Source organism: Oncorhynchus nerka, linkage group LG18 (assembly GCF_034236695.1).
Source record: "Oncorhynchus nerka isolate Pitt River linkage group LG18, Oner_Uvic_2.0, whole genome shotgun sequence".
Classification (NCBI taxonomy): Eukaryota; Metazoa; Chordata; class Actinopteri; order Salmoniformes; family Salmonidae; genus Oncorhynchus; species Oncorhynchus nerka.
The window spans coordinates 67,051,754-67,076,438 of NC_088413.1; the positions used below are offsets into that span (position 1 = coordinate 67,051,754).

The following is a 24,685-nucleotide window of genomic DNA, read 5'->3' on the forward strand; positions in this document are numbered from 1 at the left end:
CAATCACGGGACTCCCAATCACGGGTTGTGCACCTCCCTATGGGACTCCCAATCACGGCCGGTTGTGCACCTCCCTATGGGACTCCCAATCACGGCCGGTTGTGCACCTCCCTATGGGACTCCCAATCACGGGTTGTGCACCTCCCTATGGGACTCCCAATCACGTGCACCTCCCTATGGGACTCCCAATCACGGCCGGTTGTGCACCTCCTCCCCAATCACGGCCGGTTGTGCACCTCCCCTATGGGACTCCCAATCACGGCCGGTTGTGCACCTCCCACGGCCGGTTGTGCACCTCCCTATGGGACTCCCAATCACGGCCGGTTGTGCACCTCCCTATGGGACTCCCAATCACGGCCGGTGTGCACCGGTTGTGCACTATGGGACTCCCTATGGGACTCCCAATCACACGGCCGGTTGTGCACCTCCCTCCCAATCACGGCCGGTGGGACTCCCAATCACGGCCGGTTGTGCACCTCCCTATGGGACTCCCAATCACGGCCGGTTGTGCACCTCCCTATGGGACTCCCAATCACGGCCGGTTGTGCACCTCCCTATGGGACTCCCAATCACGGTCGGTTGTGCACCTCCCTATGGAACTCCCAATCACGGCCGGTTGTGATACAGCCTGGAGGATGTATTTCTAAAAAAGAAGCCCACTTTAAATCTTAGCTTTTTCACTAGTTCGTCCGTATGTTTTTTAAACATGAACTCTTTGTCAATCCAAATGCCCAGATATTTGTAGGCGGGAAGCCGATCATTGGGAGAACCATCCAATGAATAAATATCTAGTCCATCTGAAACATTCTGGAGAGAACTGCAGAACATCATGTATTTCGTCATTCCCACATTAAGTATAAGTTTTAAAGGTAAGGTAACAAGGTCAGATTGCCGCTCTAACATAGCCTGGTCAACAGTTGGGACAATGGCATACAGAAGTGTGAATAGAGATGAATATGTTTGACAGTGTTTCCTTCGAGCTACACTCTAAACTCATATCAACTAATATCACATAGACCTAATTAAAATCAAGTCAGTTCTTCATTTTAAATCATGTCACATTCAAATCAGTCAACTCCATGTATCACATTCAACCTCATTCAAATCCTTCCTTGAGTACGTTCATATGGTCATTTCCAGACAGTCTGCCACTCTGCCCTGCTGATTCATCTACCAGTCACATCATCTACACTGACTGTAATGTAATGTGAAGAATCAGTAGCTCTGTGTCTCTCTGTGGGTAGGTCTAGATGTCAACAACAGAGAAGCTGGAGCTATTCACGTCTGGGCCCTGTGGCAATTCACCCAGTAGACTATCTGCATAGGGCTCGGGTCGTTCTTCTAATGTGGGTATCCTAGCGGTTTGAGCAATGGGCTAGCAGCCGAAATGTCGGCAGTTTGAATCCTTGTGTCGGCAATGTGAAAAATCTGTTGATCTGTTGAGCAAGGCCCTTAAACCTAACTCCTCCAGGGGTGCTGAACAATGGTGACCCTGGCCGTGACCCAACTCTCCAAGGATGTCTCATTACGCAACTAAAAAAAATCCAATTCACACGTGTATTGACTTGTACATGTGTGAAATAGGACAAATATGAGCACCCACAAAATTATAATAATAATAATATTATATTCTATTCTACAGTATAAAACAGCTTCAGTAATACTGGACTAAATATAGCTGAGACGATCCTATGCATCTCTCTCTCTCTCTGAAGGTGTATAAATGTAATTTATGCCAGGCTGATGCCCTCTCTCCTCCCCTGCCAGCGGACAGAGAGCTGGCGTAAAGGTGTCCGCTTCTCTCCACTGCAGCAACCTTGCCTCACCTTCACACAGACACGCACACACTAACACAGATGCAGACACACACACACAAACCTCACCTTCAGTCAGACTGACAATCCGTCTCTGTCATTCTGGGTGGCATTGGGGCCGAGTGAGAGTGTGAAGGGGGGGGATCAGTAGCGAGGTAGGGGGAGGTCTGACCCTATGCCAGGTACAACTCCTCTCTCTCTCTCTCTCTCTCTCTCTCTCTCTCTCTCTCTCTCTCTCTCTCTCTCTCTCTCTCTCTCTCTCTCTCTCTCTCTCTCTCTCTCTCTCTCTCTCTCTCTCTCTCTCTCTCTCTCTCTCTCTCTCTCTCTCTCTCTCTCTCTCCTCCCTCCTCCCTCCCTCCCTCCTTACTACTGGCAGCATAGCAGCTCCGACCCAGTGGATCACTGGAGAAGGAAAGACATTACCATGGGATGTGTGTTAATATTACACAGTATGTCTAGAGAGTAGCCAGTGGTCCACAGGCAGAGGGACAGCAGGGGTATACTTGTACAACTTGTGTATGACAAAAACTGTGAAATGCACAGTAACTGTTTTTATATTCAAATTGCTAGTGTGTGTGTTTGTCATCACTAACAGTGAGTGCATAAACCTCCAAGCCAACATCCCCTAGAGAGAGAGAAAACTGTGTGTACAGTTGAAGTCGGAAGTTTACATACACTTAGGTTTGAGTGATTAAAATTCATTTTTCAACCACTCCATGCATTTCTTGTTAAGAAACTATAGTTTGGGCAAGTCTGTCAGGACATCTACTTTGTGCACGACACAAGTAATTCTTCCAACAATTGCTTACAGACAGATTATTTAACTTATAATTCACTGTATCACAATTCCAGTGGGTCAGAAGTTTACACACACGATATTGACTGCCTTTAAACTTCTTGGAAAATTCCAGAAAATGATGTCATGGCTTTGGAAGCATCTGATAGGCTCATTGACATAATTTGAGTCAATTGGAGGTGTACCTGTGGATGTATTTCAAGGCCTACATTCAAACTCAGTGCCTCTTTGCTTGACATCATGATAAAATCACAAGAAATTAGCCAAGACCTCAGAAATAAATTGTAGACCTCTACAAGTCTGGTTCATCCTTGGGAGCAATTTCCAAACGCCTGAAGGCACCACGTTCATCTGTACAAACAATAGTGCGCAAGTATAAACACCATGGGACCAAGCAGCCGTCATACGGCTCAGGAAGGAGACGCATTCTGTCTCCTAGAGATGAACGTACTTTGGTGCGAAAAGTGCAAATCAATCCCAGAACAACAGCAAAGGACCTTGTGAAGATGCTGGAGGAAACAGGTACAAAAGTATCTATATCCATATTAAAACAAGTCCTATATTGACATAACCTTAAAGGCTGCTCAGCAAGGAAAACACTGCTCCAAAACGCCATAGAAAAGCCAGACTACGGTTTGCAACTGCACATGGGGACAAAGATCGTACTTTTTGGAGAAATGTCCTCTGGTCTGATGAAACAAAACTAGAACTGTTTGGCCATAATGACCATCGTTATGTTTGGTGGAAAAAGGGGGAGGCTTGCAAGCTGAAGAACCACATCCCAACTGTGAAGCATGGGGGTGGCAACATCATGTTGTGGGGGTGCTTTGCTGCAGGAGGGACTGGTGCACTTCACAAAATAGATGGCATCATGAGGCAGGAAAGGTATGTGGATATATTGAAGCAGCATCTCAAGACATCAGTTAGGAAGTTAAAGCTTGGTCGCAAATGGGTCTTCCAAATGGACAATGACCCCAAGCATACTTCGAAAGTTGTGGCAAAATGGCTTAAGGACAACAAAGTCAAGGTATTGGAGTGGCCAACACAAAGCGAGCAAGGAGGCCTACAAACCTGACTCAGTTACACCGGCTCTGTCAGGAGGAACGTGCCCAAATTCACCCAACTTATTGTGGGAAACTTGTGGAAGGCTACCTGAAACGTTTGACTCAAGTTAAACAATTTAAAGGCAATGCTACCAAATACTAAATTGAGTGCATGTAAACTTCTGACTTCAACTGTATCTATCTAAGGGACTGGTGTGACAGGGTACCCAATCTATGCCCAGACGTGGGCTACAGGTCTAATTGTGCTTGCAAATGTTCATTAGGGTTGTGAAAAATAGAGGACGAGTGGACATTCTTTCAGCAGCCAGAGACCATCTGAGAGAACTGAGGCAGAAGAAGGCACAAGGCTCACTGGGGAAAGAAAGAAATAAAGAAAATGAGAGGAAGCAAGAGAGAATAAGAGAGAGACAGGGGAAGCAAGAGAGAATAAGAGAGAGAGGTAGCAAGAGAGAATAAGAGAGAGAGAGAGACATAATTGTTGATTTCACTTTTGCATATGATATACTTTACTTGCTTTGGCAATGTAAACATGTTTCCCATGCCAATAAAGCCCCTTGAATTGAATTGAGAGAAAGAACGAGAGAGAGAAGTGAGGAAGTGAGAGAGGAGCGGCACAACTCACTTTCAGTACGTTTGAGTAAATTTGACCAACTTTTATGCCTCTGCTTCTAAAAATGAATCGTTTTCTCTTCAATCACAGGGTTTTTCTTTATTTTTTACTACTACATTGTAGAATAGTAGTGAAGACATCAAAACTATGAAATAACACATATGGAATTAAGTAGTAAGCAAAAAAATATATTTTAGATTCTTCAAATTAGCTACCCTTTGCCTTGATGATAGCTTTGCACACAAGTCCATATTATGGCAAGAACAGCTCAAATTGTCACGTCGTGTATGTAGGTGGCAGGGAAGTCAAGCGCAGGAGAATTCAACTTGGTATAATTGGAGTATTTTAATAACTTAAAACATAAACTCCAAAACCAAAGTCCATAATAAAATAAATGTGGGTACAAGAACCCGTCGCACACCAATCCATAAAACATGAACATAACAATAAACAATCTCTGACAAGGACAGGAGGGGAAACAGAGGGTTAAATACACAACAATTAATGAATGGGATTGGAATCAGGTGTGTAAAAAGACCAGACAAAACCAATGGAAAATGAAACATAGATCAATGATGGCTAGAAGACCGGTGATGTCGACCGCCGAGCACCGCCCGAACATCGAGAGGCATCGACTTCGGCAGAAGTTGTGACACAAATAAGCAAAGAGAAATGACAGTCCATCATTACTTTAAGACTTTAGGGTCAGTCAATGCGGAACATTTCAAGAACTTTTAAAGTTTCTTCAAGTGCAGTCGCAAAAACCATCAAGCCACAGGAAAGGAAAACTCAGTTACCTCTGCTGCAGAGGATAAGTTTATTAGAGTTACCAGCCTCAGATTTCAGCCCAAATAAATGCTTCACAGAGTTCAAGTAACAGACACATCTCAACAACAACTGTTCAGAGGACACTGCGTGAATCAGGGCTTCATGGTTGAATTGCTGCAAAGAAACCACTACTAAAGGACACCAATAAGAAGAGACTTGCTTGGGCCAAGAAACAAGAGCAATGGACATTAGACCAGTGGAAATCTGTCCTTTGGTCTGATGAGTCCAAATGTGAAATGTTTGGTTCCAACTGCAGTGTCTCTGTGAGATGCAGAGTAGGTGAACGGATGATCTCTGCATGTGTGGTTCCCACCGTGAAGCATGGAGGAGTGGGTGTGATGGTGTGGGGGTGCTTGCTGGTGACACTATTTAGAATTCAAGGCACACTTAACCAGCATGTCTACCACAGTATTCTGTAGCAATACGCCATCCCATCTGGTTCGCACTGTCATTTGTTTTTCAACTGGACAATGACTGTGTAAGGTCTGTGCAAGGCTGTGACAGGGCTATTTGACCAAGAAGGAGAGTGATGGATGCTGCATCAGATGACCTGGCCTCCACAATCACCCGACCTCAATCAACTGAGATGGTTTGGGATGAGCTGGACCGCAGAGTGAAGGAAAAGCAGCCAACAAGTGTTCAGCATATGTGGGAACTCCTTCAAGACTGTTGGAAAAGCATTCCAAGTGAAGCTGGTTGAGAAAATGCCAAGAGTGAGCAAAGCTGTCATCAAGGGTGGCTACTTTGAAGAATCTCAAATTGATTTGTTTTACACATTTTTGGTTACTACATGTTTTGATGTCTTCACTATTATTCTACAATGTAGAAAATAGTCAAAATAAAGAAAAACCCTTGAATGAGTCGGTGTGTCCAAACTTTTGACTGGTACTGTGTATTACAAAACATTATGGGGGATTGGAAATTATGCAGATAATTACACTGATAGAAGCCACAATCTATTTGCAATATTATTTTTTATAAAATAAGACATGAGAGCATGGGAAGAAAGGCAATGTCAACAAGAAAGGCCTGAATGCTGTTAAAGATTAACGTGGGCTGTTTTGCAGTGATGACTGTCTGACACACATTGATGTGATAATGCTGATTTAGACAGGCACATAGGAGACCGCCTCTGGGGTTCTTTAGGCATGCTCCCTCACTGACACACTGATGACTCCCACGGAATATACATCTCTAACTCTGTCTTTCACTGCTCTCTTTCTGTCTCTCTCTTTTATTCTTTCCCTTCATCCCTCTCTTTCTCCGTCACTCTAAGTGGCGTGACCTGCCAGTAGTCTTCAGCAGAAATGTGACACCTAAACAAGTTCCCAGAGCTAGAGAAACAATAAAATGAGACAGAGAAACCGAGGAAATGCAACAGATCTTCCTCCTCTCGCACCTACCTCCTCCCTCTCCCCCCCCACCTCCCTTCTCATCAACCTCCTCCCCCTCTCCTCCCTCCTCCCCTCTCACCTACCTCCTCCCCCTCACCTACCTCCCACCCACTCTCCCATCCTCCTACATACCTCCTCCTCGCAACCCCCTCATCACCTCCCTCCTCCCCTCTCACCAACCTCCTCCCCCTCTCATCTCCCCTCACCTACCTCCTCCCCTCTCACCTGCCCTCTCATCTATATCCTCCCCTCTCACCTACCCCCCCCCTCTCACCTCCCCTCTCATCTACCTCCTCCCCTCTCACCTACCTCCTCCCCCTCCTTACCTACCTCCCGCCCACTCTCCCCTCCTCCTTACCTACCTTTCGCCCACTCCCCTCCTTACCTACCTCCTCGCCCTCTCCCCCTCCTTACCTACCTCCCGCCCACTCTCCCCTCCTCCTTACCTACTTCCTCGCCCTCTCCCCCTCCTTACCTACCTCCCGCCCACTCTCCCCTCCTCCTTACCTACCTTTCGCCCTCTCCCCCCTCCTTACCTACCTCCTCGCTCTCTCCCCTCCTCCTTACCTACCTCCCGCCCACTCTCCCCTCCTCCTTACCTACCTCCCGCCCACTCACCCCTCCTTACCTACCACCTCGCCCTCTCCCCCTCCTTACCTACCTCCCGCCCACTCTCCCTCCTCCTTACCTACCTTTCGCCCTCTCCCCCTCCTTACCTACCTCCTCGCTCTCTCCCCTCCTCGCTCTCTCCCCTCCTCCTTACCTACGTCCTCGCTCTCTCCCCTCCTCCTTACCTACCTCCCGCCCACTCTCCCCTCCTCCTTACCTACCTCCCGCCCACTCACCCCTCCTCCTTACCTACCTCCCGCCCACTCTCCCCTCCTCCTTACCTACCTCCCGCCCACTCACCCCTCCTCCTTACCTACCTGCCGCCCACTCTTCCCTCCTCCTTACCTACCTCCCGCCCTCTCCCCCTCCTTACGTACCTCCTCGCTCTCTCCCCTCCTCCTTACCTACCGCCTCGCTCTCTCCCCTCCTCCTTACCTACCTCCCGCCCACTCTCCCCTCCTCCTTACCTACCTCCCGCCCACTCACCCCTCCTCCTTACCTACCTCCCGCCCACTCTCCCCTCCTCCTTACCTACCTCCCGCCCACTCTCCCCTCCTCCTTACCTACCTCCCGCCCACTCACCCCTCCTCCTTACCTACCTGCCGCCCACTCTCCCCTCCTCCTTACCTACCTGCCGCCCACTCTCCCCTCCTCCTTACCTACCTCCCGCCCACTCACCCCTCCTTACCTTTTCAGTCTCATGTCAGACACGTCTTGTTTCATCTCTAGCAGTTTTCCGTCCCTCAGACAAATGACCAACAATAAGCCCCGTCACTAGAGCCTGACCGACAAATCGGCTGACCGATATTATCGTCCAATATTTTCAGCATGTTCTCTTCAGCAGTGATAAATTCATGAACTTCTTTGATGAAAAGATCATGATCCTTAGAAAGCAAATTACGGACTCTTTGAATCTGAGAATTTCTCCAAAGCTCAGTTGTCCTGAGTCTGCACAGAACTGAAGTTGAGACACTCAAGTTTTTTAATCCTGTATCTCTTGACACATTCATGAAAATAGTCATGGCCTCTGAACCGTCAAGCTACATACTGGACCCTATTCCAACTAAACTACTAAGAGTTACTTCCTGTGCTTGGCCATCCTATGTTGAACATAATAAACGGCTCTCTATCCACCGAATGTGTACCAAACTCACTAAAAGTGTCAATAATAAAGGCTCTCTTGAAAAAAGCTATCGGCCTATATTGAATCTCTCATTTCTTTCAAAACATTGGGAAAAAGCTGTTGCGCAGCAACTCACAGCCTTTCTGAAGACAAATAATGTATACGAAACGCTTCAGTCTGGTTTTAGACCTCCTCATAGCACTGAGACTGCACTCGTGAAGGTGGTAAATTACCTTTTAATGACATCAGACCAAGGCTCTACATCTGTCCTCGTGCTCCTAGACCATAGCGCTGCTTTTGACACGATTGATCACCACATTCTTTTGGAAAGATTAGAAACCCTAATTGGTCTGCACGGACAAGTTCTTACCTGGTTTAGATTTTATCTGTCTGAAAGATATCGGTTTGTCTCTGTGGATGATTTGTCGTCTGACAAATCAATTGTACGTTTCGGTGTTCCGCAAGGTTCCGTTTTAGGACCACTGTTTGTTTCACTATATATTCTACCGCTTGGTGATCCATGCTCTAATCCATGCTTTTGTCACTTCTATATTGGACTACTGCAATCCTCTACTCTCCGGCTACCAGGATAAAGCACTACATAAACTTCAGTTAGTGCTAAACATGGCTGCTAGAATCCTGACTAGAACCCCCAAAAAAGTATCATATTACTCCAGTGATAGCCTCTCTAAATTGGCTTCCTGTTAAGGCTGTGGGTGATTTCAAGGTTTTTACCGCTAACCTACAAATTATGACAAGGGCTTGCTCCTACCTATCACTCCGATCTGGTCCTGCCATACATACCTACAGATACGCTACGGTCACAATACGCAGGTCTCCTTATTGTCCCTAGAATTTCTAAGCAAACAACTGGAGGCAGGGCTTTCTTCAATAGAGCTCAATTTTTATGGAATGGTCTGCCTATCCAGTAGCAGACTCGGTCTCAACCTTTAAGTCATTACTGAAGAATCATCTCTTCAGTCGGTCCTATGATTGAGTGTAGGCTGACCCAGGGGTGCGAAGGTGAACGGCAAGGCACTGGAGCCACGAACCGCCCTTGCTGTCTCTACCTGGCTGGCTCCCCTCTCTCCGCTGGGATTCTCTGTCTCTGACCCTATTACGGGGTCACTGGCTTACTAGTGCTCTTCCATGCCGTCCCTAGGAGGGGTGCGTCACTTGACTGGGTTGAATCACAGATGTGATCTTCCTGTCCGGTTTTGCGCCCCTCGGGCTCGTCCGGTGGAGGAGATCTTCAGCTTTGTCTCAGGGTAGTAAGTTGGCGGTTTGTTGATATCCCTCTAGTGGTGTGGGGCTGTGCTTTGGCAAAGTGGGTGGGGTTATATCCTGCCTGGTTGTCCCTGTCTGGGGGTATCGTCGGACGGGGCCACAGTGTCCCTCGACCCACCCCTGTCTCAGTCTCCAGTATCTATGCTGCAGTAGTCTATGTACCGGGGGGCTAGGGTCAGTCGTATCTGGTGTCCTGTGTGAATTTAAGTATACCCCCTCTAATTCTCTCTCGCCTATCTCTCTCCCCTTCCAGAGGACCTGAGCCCTAGGATCATGCCTCAGGACTACCTGGCCTGATGACTCCTGACTGTCCCCTAACCCTAACCCTATGACCCTGCTGGTCATCTATGAACGATTGAACATCTTTAAGAACAATCTGGCCTTAAATGGCCATGTACTCTTATAATCTCAATCTGGCTACCCCTCAAAGCCTGGTTTCTTACTAGGTTCCTGACTTTCTAGGGAGTTTTTCCTAGCCACCGTACTTCTAATCAAATCAAATCTAATTTTATTTGTCACATACACATGGTTAGCAGATGTTAGTGCGAGTGTAGCGAAATGCTTGTGCTTCTAGTTCCGACAATGCAGTAATAACCAACAAGTAATCTAGCTAACAATTCCAAAATGACTACCTTATAGACACAAGTGTAAGGTGATAAAGAATATGTACATAAAGATATATGAATGAGTGATGGTACAGAGCGGCATAGGCAAGATACAGTAGATGGTATTGAGTGCAGTATATACATATGAGATGAGTATGTAAACAAAGTGGCATAGTTAAAGTGGCTAGTGATACATGTATTACATAAGGATGCAGTAGATGATATAGAGTACAGTATATACATATGAGATGAATAATGTAGGGTATGTAAACATTATATTAGGTAGCATTGTTTAAAGTGATATATTTTACATCATTTCCCATGATTTCCCATTATTAAAGTGGCTGGAGTTGAGTCAGTGTGTTGGCAGCAGCCACTCAATGTTAGTGGTGGCTGTTTAACAGTCTGATGGCCTTAAGATATAAGCTGTTTTTTAGTCTCTCGGTCCCAGCTTTGATGCACCTGTACTGTCCTCGCCTTCTGGATGATAGCGGGGTGAACAGGCAGTGGCTCGGGTGGTTGCTGTCCTTGATGATCTTTATGGCCTTCCTGTGACATCGGGTGGTGTAGGTGTCCTGGAGGGCAGGTAGTTTGCCCCCGGTGATGCGTTGTACAGACCTCACTACCCTCTGGAGAGCCTTACGGTTGTGGGCGGAGCAGTTGCCGTACCAGGCGGCGATACAGCCCGACAGGATGCTCTCGATTGTGCATCTGTAGAAGTTTGTGAGTGCTTTTGGTGACAAGCCAAATTTCTTCAGCCTCCTGAGGTTGAAGAGGCGCTACTGCGCCTTCTTCACGATGCTGTCTGTGTGGGTGGACCAATTCAGTTTGTCTGTGATGTGTACGCCGAGGAACTTAAAACTTACTACCCTCTCCACTACTGTTCCATCGATGTGGATAGGGGGGTGTTCCCTCTGCTGTTTCCTGAAGTCCACAATCATCTCCTTAGTTTTGTTGACGTTGAGTGTGAGGTTATTTTCCTGACACCACACTCCGAGGGCCCTCACCTCCTCCCTGTAGGCCGTCTCGTCGTTGTTGGTAATCAAGCCTACCACTGTTGTGCGTCCGTAAACTTGATGATTGAGTTGGAGGCGTGCGTGGCCATGCAGTCGTGGGTGAACAGGGAGTACAGGAGAGGGCTCAGAACGCACCCTTGTGGGGCCCCAGTGTTGAGGATCAGCGGGGTGGAGATGTTGTTGCCTACCCTCACCACCTGGGGGCGGCCCGTCAGGAAGTCCAGTACCCAGTTGCACAGGGCGGGGTCGAGACCCAGGGTCTCGTGCTTGATGACGAGCTTGGAGGGCACTATGGTGTTAAATGCCGAGCTGTAGTCGATGAACAGCATTCTCACATAGGTATTCCTCTTGTCCAGATGGGTTAGGGCAGTGTGCAGTGTGGTTGAGATTGCATCGTCTGTGGACGTATTTGGGCGGTAAGCAAATTGGAGTGGGTCTAGGGTGTCAGGTAGGGTGGAGGTGATATGGTCCTTGACTAGTCTCTCAAAGCACTTCATGATGACGGAAGTGAGTGCTACGGGGCGGTAGTCGTTTAGCTCAGTTACCTTAGCTTTCTTGGGAACAGGAACAATGGTGGCCCTCTTGAAGCATGTGGGAACAACAGACTGGGATAGGGATTGATTGAATATGTCCGTAAACACACCAGCCAGCTGGTCTGCGCATGCTCTGAGGGCGCGGCTGGGGATGCCGTCTGGGCCTGCAGCCTTGCGAGGGTTGACACGTTTAAATGTTTTCCTCACGTCGGCTGCAGTGAAGGAGAGTCCACATGTTTTAGTTGCGGGCAGTGTCAGTGGCACTGTATTGTCCTCAAAGCGGGCAAAAAATGTATTTAGTCTGCCTGGGAGCAAGACATCCTGGTCCGTGACGGTGCTGGTTTTCTTTTTGTAATCCGTGATTGACTGTAGACCCTGCCACATACCTCTTGTGTCTGAGCCGTTGAATTGAGATTCTACTTTGTCTATATACTGACGCTGAGCTTGTTTGATTGCCTTGCGGAGGGAATAGTTACACTGTTTGTATTCGGTCATGTTTCCAGTCACCTTGCCCTGATTAAAAGCAGTGGTTCGCGCTTTCAGTTTCACGCGAATGCTGCCATCAATCCACGGTTTCTGGTTTGGGAATGTTTTAATCGTTGCTATGGGAACGACATCTTCAACGCAGGTTCTAATGAACTCGCACACCGAATCAGCGTATTCGTCAATGTTGTCGTCTGACGCAATACGGAACATATCCCAGTCCACGTGATGGAAGCAGTCTTGGAGTGTGGAATCAGATTGGTCGGACCAGCGTTGACCAGACCTCAGCGCGGGAGCTTCTTGTTTTAGTTTCTGTCTGTAGGCAGGGATCAACCAAATGGAGTCATGGTCAGCTTTTCCGAAAGGAGGGCGGGGCAGGGCCTTATATGCGTCGCGGAAGTTGGAATAGCAATGATCCAAGGTTGTTCCAGCCCTGGTTGCGCAATCGATATGCTGAGTCTTGTTTTCAGATTAGCCTTGTTAAAATCCCCAGCTACAATGAATGCAGCCTCCGGATATATGGATTCCAGTTTGCAAAGAGTCAAATAAAGTTCGTCCAGAGCCATCGATGTGTCTGCTTGGGGGGGAATATATACGGCTGTGATTATAATCGAAGAGAATTCCCTTGATAGATAATGCGGCCTACATTTGATTGTGAGGAATTCTAAAATCAGGTGAACAGAAGGACTTGAGTTCCTGTATGTTGTTTTGGCCACACCACGTCACGTTAACCATAAAGCATACGCCCCCGCCCCTCTTCTTACCAGAAAGATGTTTGTTTCTGTCGGCGCGATGCGTGGAGAAACCAGCTGGCTGCACCGTCTCCGATAGCGTCTCTCCAGTGAGCCATGTTTCCGTGAAGCAAAGAACGTTACAGTCTCTGATGTCCCTCTGGAATGCTACCCTTGCTCGGATTTCATCAACCTTGTTGTCAAGAGACTGGACATTGGCGAGGAGAATGCTAGGGAGTGGTGCACGATGTGCCCGTCTCCGGAGTCTGACCAGAAGACCGCTTTGTTTTCCCCTTTTTCGAAGTCGTTTTTTGGGGTCGCCGGCTGGGATCCATTCCGTTGTCCTGGGTGAAAGGCAGAACACAGGGTCCACTTCGCGAAAGTCATATTCTTGGTCGTACTGATGGTGAGTTGACGCTGCTCTTATGTTCAGTAGTTCTTCTCAACTGTATGTAATGAAACCTAAGATGACCTGGGGTACCAATGTAAGAAATAACACGTAAAAAAACAAAAAACTGCATAGTTTCCTAGGAACGCGAAGCGAGGCGGCCATCTCTGTCGGCGCCGGAAATATACATCTACATTGTTTGCTGTTTGAGGTTTTAGGCTGGTGTTTCTGTATAGCACTTTGTGACATCTGCTGATGTAAAAAGGGCTTCATAAATATATTTGATTGTTAGCTTGCTAATTTAGAACGAGTGACTAAAACCAGTGCGGCAAGCATTTTCAGTCATCAGTGCATGCCAGGGAACAGGGAAAAATAGTTTTCAGCTGTGCTAACATAATTGCAAAAGGGTTTTCTAATGATCATTTAGCCTTTTAAAATGATAAACTTGTATTAGCTAACACACTGTGCCATTGGAACACAGGAGTGATGGTTGCTGATAATGGGCTTCTGGACGCCTATGTAGATATTCCATAAAGAATCAGCCGTTTCCAGCTACAATAGTCATTTACAACATTAACAATGTCTACACTGTATTTCTGATCAGTTTGACATTATTTTAATGGACAAAATACAGCTTTTCTTTCAAAAACAAGAACATTTTTAAATGACCCCAAACTTTTGAACGGTAGTGTGTGTACTATCTTCATTTGAAAAGTTTGTCATAGGAGTAAAATAACAGCATCAGAAAATGTGAATTATTATGTGGATTGTAATTCATGGACATATTTTTAGGGGTTGCAAAAGGTTTTGTCAAGTCTGACATTTTAAATGGAAATTACACAAAAAATCTCTGCGACAATACTGATCCAATTAAGATTGCACATCTACACTGAGTGTACAAAATATTAGGAACACCTTCCAAATATGGACTTGTTTTGCTTTCAGAACAGCCTTAATTCGTTAGGGCATGGACTCTACAAGGTGTCGCAAATGTTTCACAGGGATTGCTGGCCCATGTTGACTCCAATGCTTCCCACAGTCGTGTCAAATTGGCTGGATGTCATTTGGGTGGGGGACCATTCTTGATGCAGACAGGAAACTGTGGAGCATAAAAACCCAGCAGCGTTGCAGTTCTTGACACAAGCTGATGCGCCTGGCAAACTACTACCGTACCCTGTTCAAAGGCACTAAAATCTTTTGTCTTGCCCATTTACCCTCTGATTGGCACACATACCATCATAAATTCATTAAAAATCCTACAATGGGATTTTCTGGATTTTTTTTCTCATTTTGTCTGTCATAGTTGAAGTGTACCTATGAGGAAAATTACAGACCTCTCTCATCTTTTTAAGTGGGAGAACTTGCACAATTGGTGGCTGACTAAATACTTTTTTGCCCCACTGTAAGTGCTCTTAAGTGATTCAAGAAGTCCCAAACAAAAAAGTATGACACTCCTCAGTCTCCTCAGTCCTGCACAACACAATCTCTGAATTACAGCAGTGGGCACAGTCTGGTTATATATGAAGTGTGTGTGTGTGTGTGTGTCTGCACGTCCGTGTGTATGCCTGCGTGTGCGTGCCTTTGTGTGTGTGTGTGTGTGGCCCCCTGCACCCGCAGCTGGTCCAAAGCAGATGTTTACCAGTATAATTACCCTCCAGACCATACGTCATCTCCAGCCTCTAGATGTGTAGTGACACCAGTTCAACACAGACCTGCTGTGGTTCTCAGGGAGCACATTCATTTCAATACTCTTACTGTCTATTGGCCAGAAAATAAAGTATGGTCACACACTTACAGAAGAAAACACAAAGGTGCAAACACACAGACACAAACACAAACAAGCAAACACACAGACACAAACAAGCAAACACACAGACACAAACACACAGACACAAACACAAACAAGCAAACACACAGACACAAACAAGCAAACACACAGACACAAACACACAGACACAAACACAAACAAGCAAACACACAGACACAAACAAGCAAACACACAGACACAAACAAGCAAACACACACACATCGAGTTAAAGTCAAAAATTACTAAGTAGCATACAGGTGTACAAAATACTGTTATCATAATGACGTAGCTAATATGACAACATATATCACTTAATTGTCTTAAACAGGGGCAGAGTGTGTATGGTACGTATTCACTCTTGTTCATAACACAGATCAGTGTAGGGCAGGGGAGGGTAGATAGATAGGTATGGGAAGCCGGTTCTTACCTGTAAAGCTAGGTGGGTCCACCTGTCCACTGTGAGTCTGCCCTGGGTGCTGAAGGTCAGAGTACCAACCTGACTGCTGGGCTGACCGTACTGTAGTTTGACCGCAGACTCAGACACGGTCAACAGGAACACCAACCGCTCCTCTGAACTCTTCTCCAACACCATCCTGAACATAGAGAGACAGGGTCACAAACACACACACAACAACTTACACACACACACACACACTCTGTGCCCACTAGACTATAACAAGCTAAATCAAGTGTGTTACTGCGGGCTGGAACAAAAGCCTGCCCACTCAATGAAGACCATAGAGGGGCTATAAAAAAACGAAGGATTCCAGAATAGGGTGAATATGGTCAGGGAGAAATCCACACTAGTCTAATCGGAATGAATGGCAGTAGAGGCGTAATCCTGGTTTTACTTATGCAGGAAAATAAAAGTCAGGCGTAATCCTGGTTTTACTTATGCAGGAAAATAAAAGTCAGGCGTAATCCTGGTTTTACTTATGCAGGAAAATAAAAGTCAGGCGTAATCCTGGTTTTACTTATGCAGGAAAATAAAAGTCAGGCGTAATCCTGGTTTTACTTATGCAGGAAAATAAAAGTCAGGCGTAATCCTGGTTTTACTTATGCAGGAAAATAAAAGTCAGGCGTAATCCTGGTTTTACTTATGCAGGAAAATAAAAGTCAGGTGTAATCCTGGTTTTACTTATGCAGGAAAATAAAAGTCAGGTGTGTAGACATCCTTCTGTCTCTCAGACCATTCATCACTCCAGTCCCCCTCCTCCTCCCCGGTCCCCTCCCCATCTACTCTCCCATGCCCGCTCCCCCTCTCCAATCCCCCTCTCTACTCTGTCATTTTCTAGGAAAACAAAGTGGAGGAAAACAAAGTGCTCTTTGAGTGGATGCTCCCTCTATACACGGAGACACACACAGGGCAATCTTTCTCCCATTGATCTAAACTAGCCACAGCTGCTGGTATGATAACACACACACACACACACAATACAACGACACATACACACAGTGTAACACACACACATGCACTAATAGTCACTAGAATTCCTGTTTTGTGTCTGTTTGTTATAATTTTATATAAAATTCCCAAAGTAAGCCTCTCCATTATCTGTGTCGCAGCAGTAGAATGCCAGTGAGTCCTGTGTTAGGATGCCAGAGATCCATGGACAGATTCCTCACACAGCCTAACACAAATCACACAGCCTAACACAAATCACACAGCCTAACACAAATCACACAGCCTAACACAAATCACACAGCCTAACACAAATCACACAGCCTAACACAAATCACACAGCCTAACACAAATCACACAGCCTAACACGAATCACACAGCCTGACACGAATCACAGCCTGACACAAATCACACAGCCTGACACAAATCACACAGCCTAACACAAATCACACAGCCTAACACAAATCACACAGCCTGACACAAATCACACAGCCTAACACGAATCACACAGCCTGACACGAATCACACAGCCTGACACAAATCACACAGCCTGACACAAATCACACAGCCTAACACAAATCACACAGCCTAACACAAATCACACAGCCTAACACAAATCACACAGCCTAACACAAATCACACAGCCTAACACAAATCACACAGCCTAACACAAATCACACAGCCTAACACAAATCACACAGCCTAACACAAATCACACAGCCTGACACAAATCACACAGCCTAACACAAATCACACAGCCTAACACAAATCACACAGCCTAACACAAATCACACAGCCTAACACAAATCACACAGCCTAACACAAATCACACAGCCTAACACAAATCACACAGCCTAACACGAATCACACAGCCTGACACAAATCACACAGCCTAACACAAATCACACAGCCTAACACAAATCACACAGCCTAACACAAATCACACAGCCTAACACAAATCACACAGCCTAACACAAATCACACAGCCTAACACAAATCACACAGCCTAACACAAATCACACAGCCTAACACAAATCACACAGCCTAACACAAATCACACAGCCTAACACAAATCACACAGCCTGACACAAATCACACAGCTTCATTACAGTTTTTTGCGACTGCTTACACACTTGTTATGGAATTTGTCTCATTGCGTCAAAACTCTCCCCACAAGCCAAATAAGACACAACACTTGGAGATAAACATCTCACTTCTATGTCAAAATGAAACTGCAATCAAAACAATCCTTTTTCAAAATGGCATTTTTGCAACAAAATGATACACACAGGCACCATTTGAATGACTCTTTCAAAGCAACAACACACTGATGTACTTTATACCAAACACTGTCTGTCTTTAGTACTTTGTACACCTTTTGAATGTTCTCACACAGGGTTCTGTGAAGGATTGTTCCAGTACAGTACATCTACCCACAGTACATCTACCCACAGTACATCTCCTCACAGTACATCTCCTCACATTTTAATCAACACAAATATAGAAGGGCTTCAGAAAGAAATGTATCCAGCTTACTTTTTGTTGCCATTGCAGGTTCTTACAACAACAAAACACAAAGAAAAGTAGAATTACAGTAATCAATACAATATGCTACTGTAAACTCACAGAAACAAAAAGTAATTACAGTACTCAATACAATATGCTACTGTAAACTCACAGAAACAAAAAGTAACTACAGTACTCAATACAATATGCTACTGTAAACTCACAGAAACAAAAAGTAATTACAGTAAAATTACAGTGCAAGGGTAAACAAATAGTATTGTAAGGGATGGGGAGGGTGGTTTATGGACCCCGCCTTGTTAGGGTCTGGCCACATCACAAGCAATGTCATCCCTGGCTAGGCAACGGGGAAAATATTACCGTGCCGTATCCAACCCTGGACTGACCCCACCTCAATGTCTCCGCATGCATCTTCCATGGCTTGCAAAAGAGGCAGGCGAGTATGTGGTTGGCATTCATACACTTTCCAACGCCAAGCCAAACATAATTATTCAATCAGATTAAGAAATGGAGAGTAAGGAGGCAAGTATACAACTGTGAAGTTATTGTGATTGGTGAACCAGTCCCTGACCAGAGCAGCCCGGTGGAAACTAACATTATCCCAGATGACAACAAACCTGGGCTGCTCTGGTCCGTCCTGCACAACTGTATTATGTAGTGCATCCAGAAATATGATTATGTGTGTAGTATTGTAGGGACCGAGGGTGGCATGGTGATGGACAACTCCTTGCAGACTAGAGAGCCAGACTCTTTGTCCTATAACATTTCCCCCTCGCTGCCCAGGGACATTCACTATGGCTCTTTGTCCTATAACATTCCCCTGCGCTGCCCAGGGACATTCACAATGGCTCTTTGTCCTATAACATTCCCCTGCGCTGCCCAGGGACATTCACAAGGGCTCTTTGTCCTATAACATTCCCCTGCACTGCCCAGGGACATTCACAATGGCTCTTTGTCCTATAACATTCCCCCTGTGCTGCCCAGGGACATTCACAACGGCTCTTTGTCCTGTAACATTCCCCCTGCGCTGCCCAGGGACATTCACAATGGCTCTTTGTCCTATAACATTCCCCTGCGCTGCCCAGGGACATTCACAATGGCTCTTTGTCCTATAACATTCCCCCTGCGCTGCCCAGGGACATTCACAATGGCTCTTTGTCCTATAACATTCCCCTGCGCTGCCCAGGGACATTCACAATGGCTCTTTGTCCTATAACATTCCCCCTGTGCTGCCCAGGGACATTCACAACGGCTCTTTGTCCTGTAACATTCCCCCTGCGCTGCCCAGGGACATTCACAACGGCTCTTTGTCCTATAACATTCCCCTGCGCTGCCCAGGGACATTCACAATGGCTCTTTGTCCTATAACATTCCCCTGCGCTGCCCAGGGACATTCACAATGGCTCTTTGTCCTATAACATTCCCCTGTGTTGCCCAGGGACATTCATAATGGCTCTTTGTCCTATAACATTCCCCTGCGCTGCCCAGGGACATTCACAATGGCTCTTTGTCCTATAACATTCCCCTGCGCTGCCCAGGGACATTCACAATGGCTCTTTGTCCTATAACATTCCCCCTGCGCTGCCCAGGGACATTCACAACGGCTCTTTGTCCTGTAACATTCCCCCTGCGCTGCCCAGGGACATTCACAACGGCTCTTTGTCCTATAACATTCCCCTGCGTTGCCCTGGGACATTCATAATGGCTCTTTGTCCTATAACATTCCCCTGCGCTGCCCTGGGACATTCATAATGGCTCTTTGTCCTATAACATTCCCCTGCGCTGCCCAGGGACATTCACAATGGCTCTTTGTCCTATAACATTCCCCCTGCGCTGCCCAGGGACATTCACAACGGCTCTTTGTCCTGTAACATTCCCCCTGCGCTGCCCAGGGACATTCACAATGGCTCTTTGTCCTATAACATTCCCCTGCGCTGCCCTGGGACATTCCCAATGGCTCTTTGTCCTATAACATTCCCCCTGCGCTGCCCAGGGACATTCACAACGGCTCTTTGTCCTATAACATTCCCCCTGCGCTGCCCAAGGGACATTCACAACGGCTCTTTGTCCTGTAACATTCCCCCTGCGCTGCCCAGGGACATTCACAACGGCTCTTTGTCCTATAACATTCCCCCTGCGCTGCCCAGGGACATTCATAATGGCTCTTTGTCCTATAACATTCCCCTGCGCTGCCCAGGGACATTGACAATGGCTCTTTGTCCTATAACATTCCCCTGCGCTGCCCTGGGACATTCCCAATGGCTCTTTGTCCTGTAACATTCCCCCTGCGCTGCCCAGGGACATTCACAATGGCTCTTTGTCCTGTAACATTCCCCTGCGCTGCCCAGGGACATTCACAATGGCTCTTTGTCCTGTAACATTCCCCTGCGCGGCCCTGGGACATTCATAATGGCTCTTTGTCCTGTAACATTCCCCTGCGCGGCCCTGGGACATTCATAATGGCTCTTTGTCCTGTAACATTCCCCTGCGCTGCCCAGGGACATTCATAATGGCTCTTTGTCCTGTAACATTCCTCTGCGCTGCCCTGGGACATTCACAATGGCTCTTTGTCCTGTAACATTCCCCTGCGCTGCCCAGGGACATTCATAATGGCTCTTTGTCCTGTAACATTCCTCTGCGCTGCCCTGGGACATTCACAATGGCCCTTTGTCCTGTAACATTCCCCCTGCGCGGCCCTGGGACATTCATAATGGCTCTTTGTCCTATAACATTTAGGCTCCGACGCCTGGTTTTAGCCAGATTGAATCCAGCTTCATCAATGAAATTAACTCATGAGGCTGTGCAGCTGCATCAAAGTCCAGGACTCTCTGTAACAGAACATACGTACACTATACCGTGAATACGGTGTAACTCAAAACACAGGACTCTCTGTAACAGAACATACGTACACTGTACCGTGAATACGGTGTAACTCAAAACACAGGACTCTCTGTAACAGAACATACGTACACTGTACCGTGAATACGGTGTAACTCAAAACACAGGACTCTCTGTAACAGAACATACGTACACTGTACCGTGAATACGGTGTAACTCAAAACACAGGACTCTCTGTAACAGAACATACGTACACTGTACCGTGTATACGATGTAACTCAAAACACAGGACTCTCTGTAACAGAACATACATAAACACTTTAAACACACTGTACTGTGAATACGGTGTAACTCAAAACACAGGACTCTCTGTAACAGAACATACATAAACACTTTAAACACACTGTACTGTGAATACGGTGTAACTCAAAACACAGGACTACAAGGTCTACATTTTCACACAGGGATGGGGTGGGGGGTGGGTTGAGTCAGACACATTCAGTAAAAACTACAAGCTACAGGCAAGGCAGGTGTCCCCACAGACAACCCCCAGAATGACTGCTTTGTCTGAATGTATCTATGCAGTGCCAATAGGACACAATCTACTGCCATTACTGTATTACAGTATAATACAGTGACACTTGCACGTCGTCATAGTGAAGGTCTTTGACTAACTCTGTTCCTCTCAAATGGAACCCTGGACAGCTTCATCGTAAGTTGGTGTTGACGCAAGATGTAGCAGAGGGTCGACATACTGACACGGTTCATATTATGGAATGTTGTGTGATCTGCGATGATTTGCTCTCGTAGTTGATGTAGGCGGATGGTGGTGTTGGCCAACACTAGTGAGATAATGGCCAGTTCCTGTTCATGGTGAACGGACGTTGTCTTCCACCCTCAGAGGGTCGTCTGGCAGTTCTCTGGAAAATGCAAGAATGATGTCATTGGTTAGGTTATTTTTGACATAGTGTACTGTCATACTGTACACAGTAACATCACAACTGTATTACATGTACTTCACATCACTATTTCTATGTTCACTGAGGATCATAGACTTAATATTGTAGGACTACATTGTACTGTACTGTGATGCAGAGTGATGTGCAACAATACAGTCTAGTGTAGAAAGTTGAAGACATACCTGTTCTCCAGTCTAAACGTCTGTGTTCTGGATGCTACCGTGTAGCGTCTCAGGTTGGGCTGGACTCTCTGTCTCCCTCATCGTCATTTATTTATGACACGGTCCACCAAAGTGGCCCTAATGTCGTCGGAAATATGTCTCCGTCTATTGCCTGGTCCCCTTCTTTGTTCTTGTCCTCGTCCTCCTCCTCCTCCTGTCTCTCTCACTGCCTCCATGTTCTCACCAAAGGGGTGATCTTACCTGAGGTCTGTTTGTAGTGGTGAGGCTCAGACTAATTGGTGTTCAATTACTGTAGAAGTGTTTTCATGTGTGTGTGTGTGTGTGTGTGTGTGTGTGTGTGTGTGTGTGTTGCCAATTTCACTTATGTTTTGCATGTTGAATAAAAGTGTTTTCCCAATGATTGCAAGAGATTTCCTTCTTGAACAAAGTGTCTCGTAAAAAACTGTGTAGTGTTTTGCAAGTGTGTTGCAGAATTACAAACAAAGTGCAAAGTGTGTTGCAGAATTACAAACAAAGTGCAAAGTGTGTTGCAGAATTGCAAACGAAGTGCAAAGTGTGTTGCAGAATTACAAACAAAGTGCAAAGTGTGTTGCAGAATTGCAAACGAAGTGCAAAGTGTGTTGCAGAATTGCAAACGAAGTGCAAAGCAGAAAATGTGTTGCTTTTGTAACCATTCCTTAAACAAAGGTACCAAAAGTACAATCAGCAAAAACTGTAAACAGACTAACTGGTACATGATTCACTGGACTTAAAGCAACGGAACACAGACAAATATCATAATATGGTCCTTAAGCTAAGCCTTTTACCCAAAGCAACACATATGCCCACAATCAGATTCATAGTCAGTGAATATGTATTCTGCATACTGTGTGTATATGGACAGAAAGCCTTTCATCTAGCCTCTTTGTTGGCTGCCATATTAGTTACAACAAAGACTGATACATGTCAAACGACAGGTGTGAGAGGGATTCACAAAGAACAGCCCTGTGTGATTGATTGATACACAGAGTGTTGCCAGACAGTTACCAGAGGAGGAACTGATCTGATTGTAAGTGTGTGTAACCCAGCTCCATGTAAGCTCTCCCAGTAACACCTTACCTTACCCTGGCTGAATCCAAAACAGCACACTATTCCCTATCTAGGGCACTACTTTTGACCAAGGCCCGTGCAGCGCACTATATAGGCCATAGTGGTCCATTTCGAATGCAGCCCCTCACTTGACACCCTGCTCTGCTTCTCTGGTTGTCCTGAAGGAAAGTCCTGCCTATTATCCTGTCCTACTTACACCACTACCCAGGCCTCAGGTTTCATGGCCCTCTCTGACCTGATTGTTTTCTAACATGGTCCTTTCTCTCTGGCCCGAACTACATTATATATAACAGTGTTGGAAAACCTTGGTAGGGCATGGGTGGAATAGGCAGTGTGGTGCTCATTTGAATTTCCTTTCTTTTTTGTTTTTAGACCAATGCCTACTTCTCACTTAAAACTTAAGTGAGAATAGGCACTTATATGAACTGAGTTACAAAGTGCATTTCAACATCTTGATACAGTTTTTAACAACAGTATAAACACATAAAAGACATAAGAATGAATAATAGTGATACGCACATGTCTCCAGGAGCCTCCGGTTTGATCCACACAGCCAGGGTGAAGGAGCCCAGATGTCCCAGACTCTGAAAGGGAGGAGAGGCCACGCATCCTCCCTGGGTCCAACGGAATATTACACTCCTGCTGGATCCATCCCCTTCTCTAACACCCTCTCCCCCTGTTCCTGCCCGGGAGCGAGAGGATCCAGCCCGTCCTGGGTGACACAGGTGCCCCAGTGTGCGGGAAGCAGTAGGGGTGCATGGGGTGGGGTGGAAGAACGGTAGGGGCACTCCTGGTTGCAGAACGCCTGGCTGCAGTTGTGGAGCTCCTGCAGGGAGGTGGGGCTGTGGCAGTAAGTGGTGCGCTCAGGAGTACCGCAGCTGGAGCGGGAAGGAGAAAGGGTGACGGGCTTGTGGGCTCCGATGTTTTCCAACCGGGGGAAGTGACCCTGAGAGGTCGCAGGGTCAAAGGTGAGGCAAAGGGCCAGGATGTAGAGCCAGAGCGAGGATCGGATTCCTCGTCTGTTTTTTCTCTTCACTTTCCACACAAATCTTCCCTCTCTTTCTCTTCCCATTCTGTACTCGGTCTCCCCTCTCAAACAGGCCTCACTTCCCTCCCTCTCCCTTCTTACCCCTCTCTCCTGCCTTTCTCTGTTCTCTCCTCTAACCCCTCTTTTCCCTCTCGCTGTCATCCCCTCTTTCAGTGAGGTCCAGCTCCGTCAATTTGGCCTGGCAGCCGCCTGAAGCTGAGTCGTTGAATAAGTCATGATGGTCACAGTGCCCGGAGGTGACATTTTACAGACCACTGCCTTGGGTAAGGCAGCGCAGCTTAACACACACACTAGACCAAATCCTTCACATGATAGCTTGGATTTCACCCCAAAGCATACCTGGGGGGGGGGGGGGGGGGGGGGGAGAGAGAGAGGAGTCAGACATAAAACAAATCTAGGGGGAAATGTCATGCAGGCTAGTGCCTGCCCAAGGCTATTATGTTTCGTTTGATCGAGGGAAAGCTAAACAGATACGGAATATTTCCTTTCTGCCTGGTGTTGAATTGAACAAAGTGTCCTTTTTGCAGCGGTATCTAGGGATTTCTTGGGTTATCT

General features: G+C 46.5%; 1 protein-coding gene across 1 annotated transcript in view; it reads right to left on the bottom strand.

Moving 5' to 3' along the window:
• ush2a (Usher syndrome 2A (autosomal recessive, mild)) overlaps positions 1-24,462 on the bottom strand; it is a 458,847-nt gene extending 434,385 nt beyond the window's left edge. The window contains 3 exon segments of the mRNA XM_065004287.1: positions 15,516-15,681; positions 23,602-23,759; positions 23,762-24,462. Of these exon segments, the coding sequence (XP_064860359.1) occupies positions 15,516-15,681; positions 23,602-23,759; positions 23,762-24,271 (834 nt within the window). The 5' untranslated portion in view covers positions 24,272-24,462.
• Between the last annotated feature and the right edge of the window lie 223 nt (positions 24,463-24,685).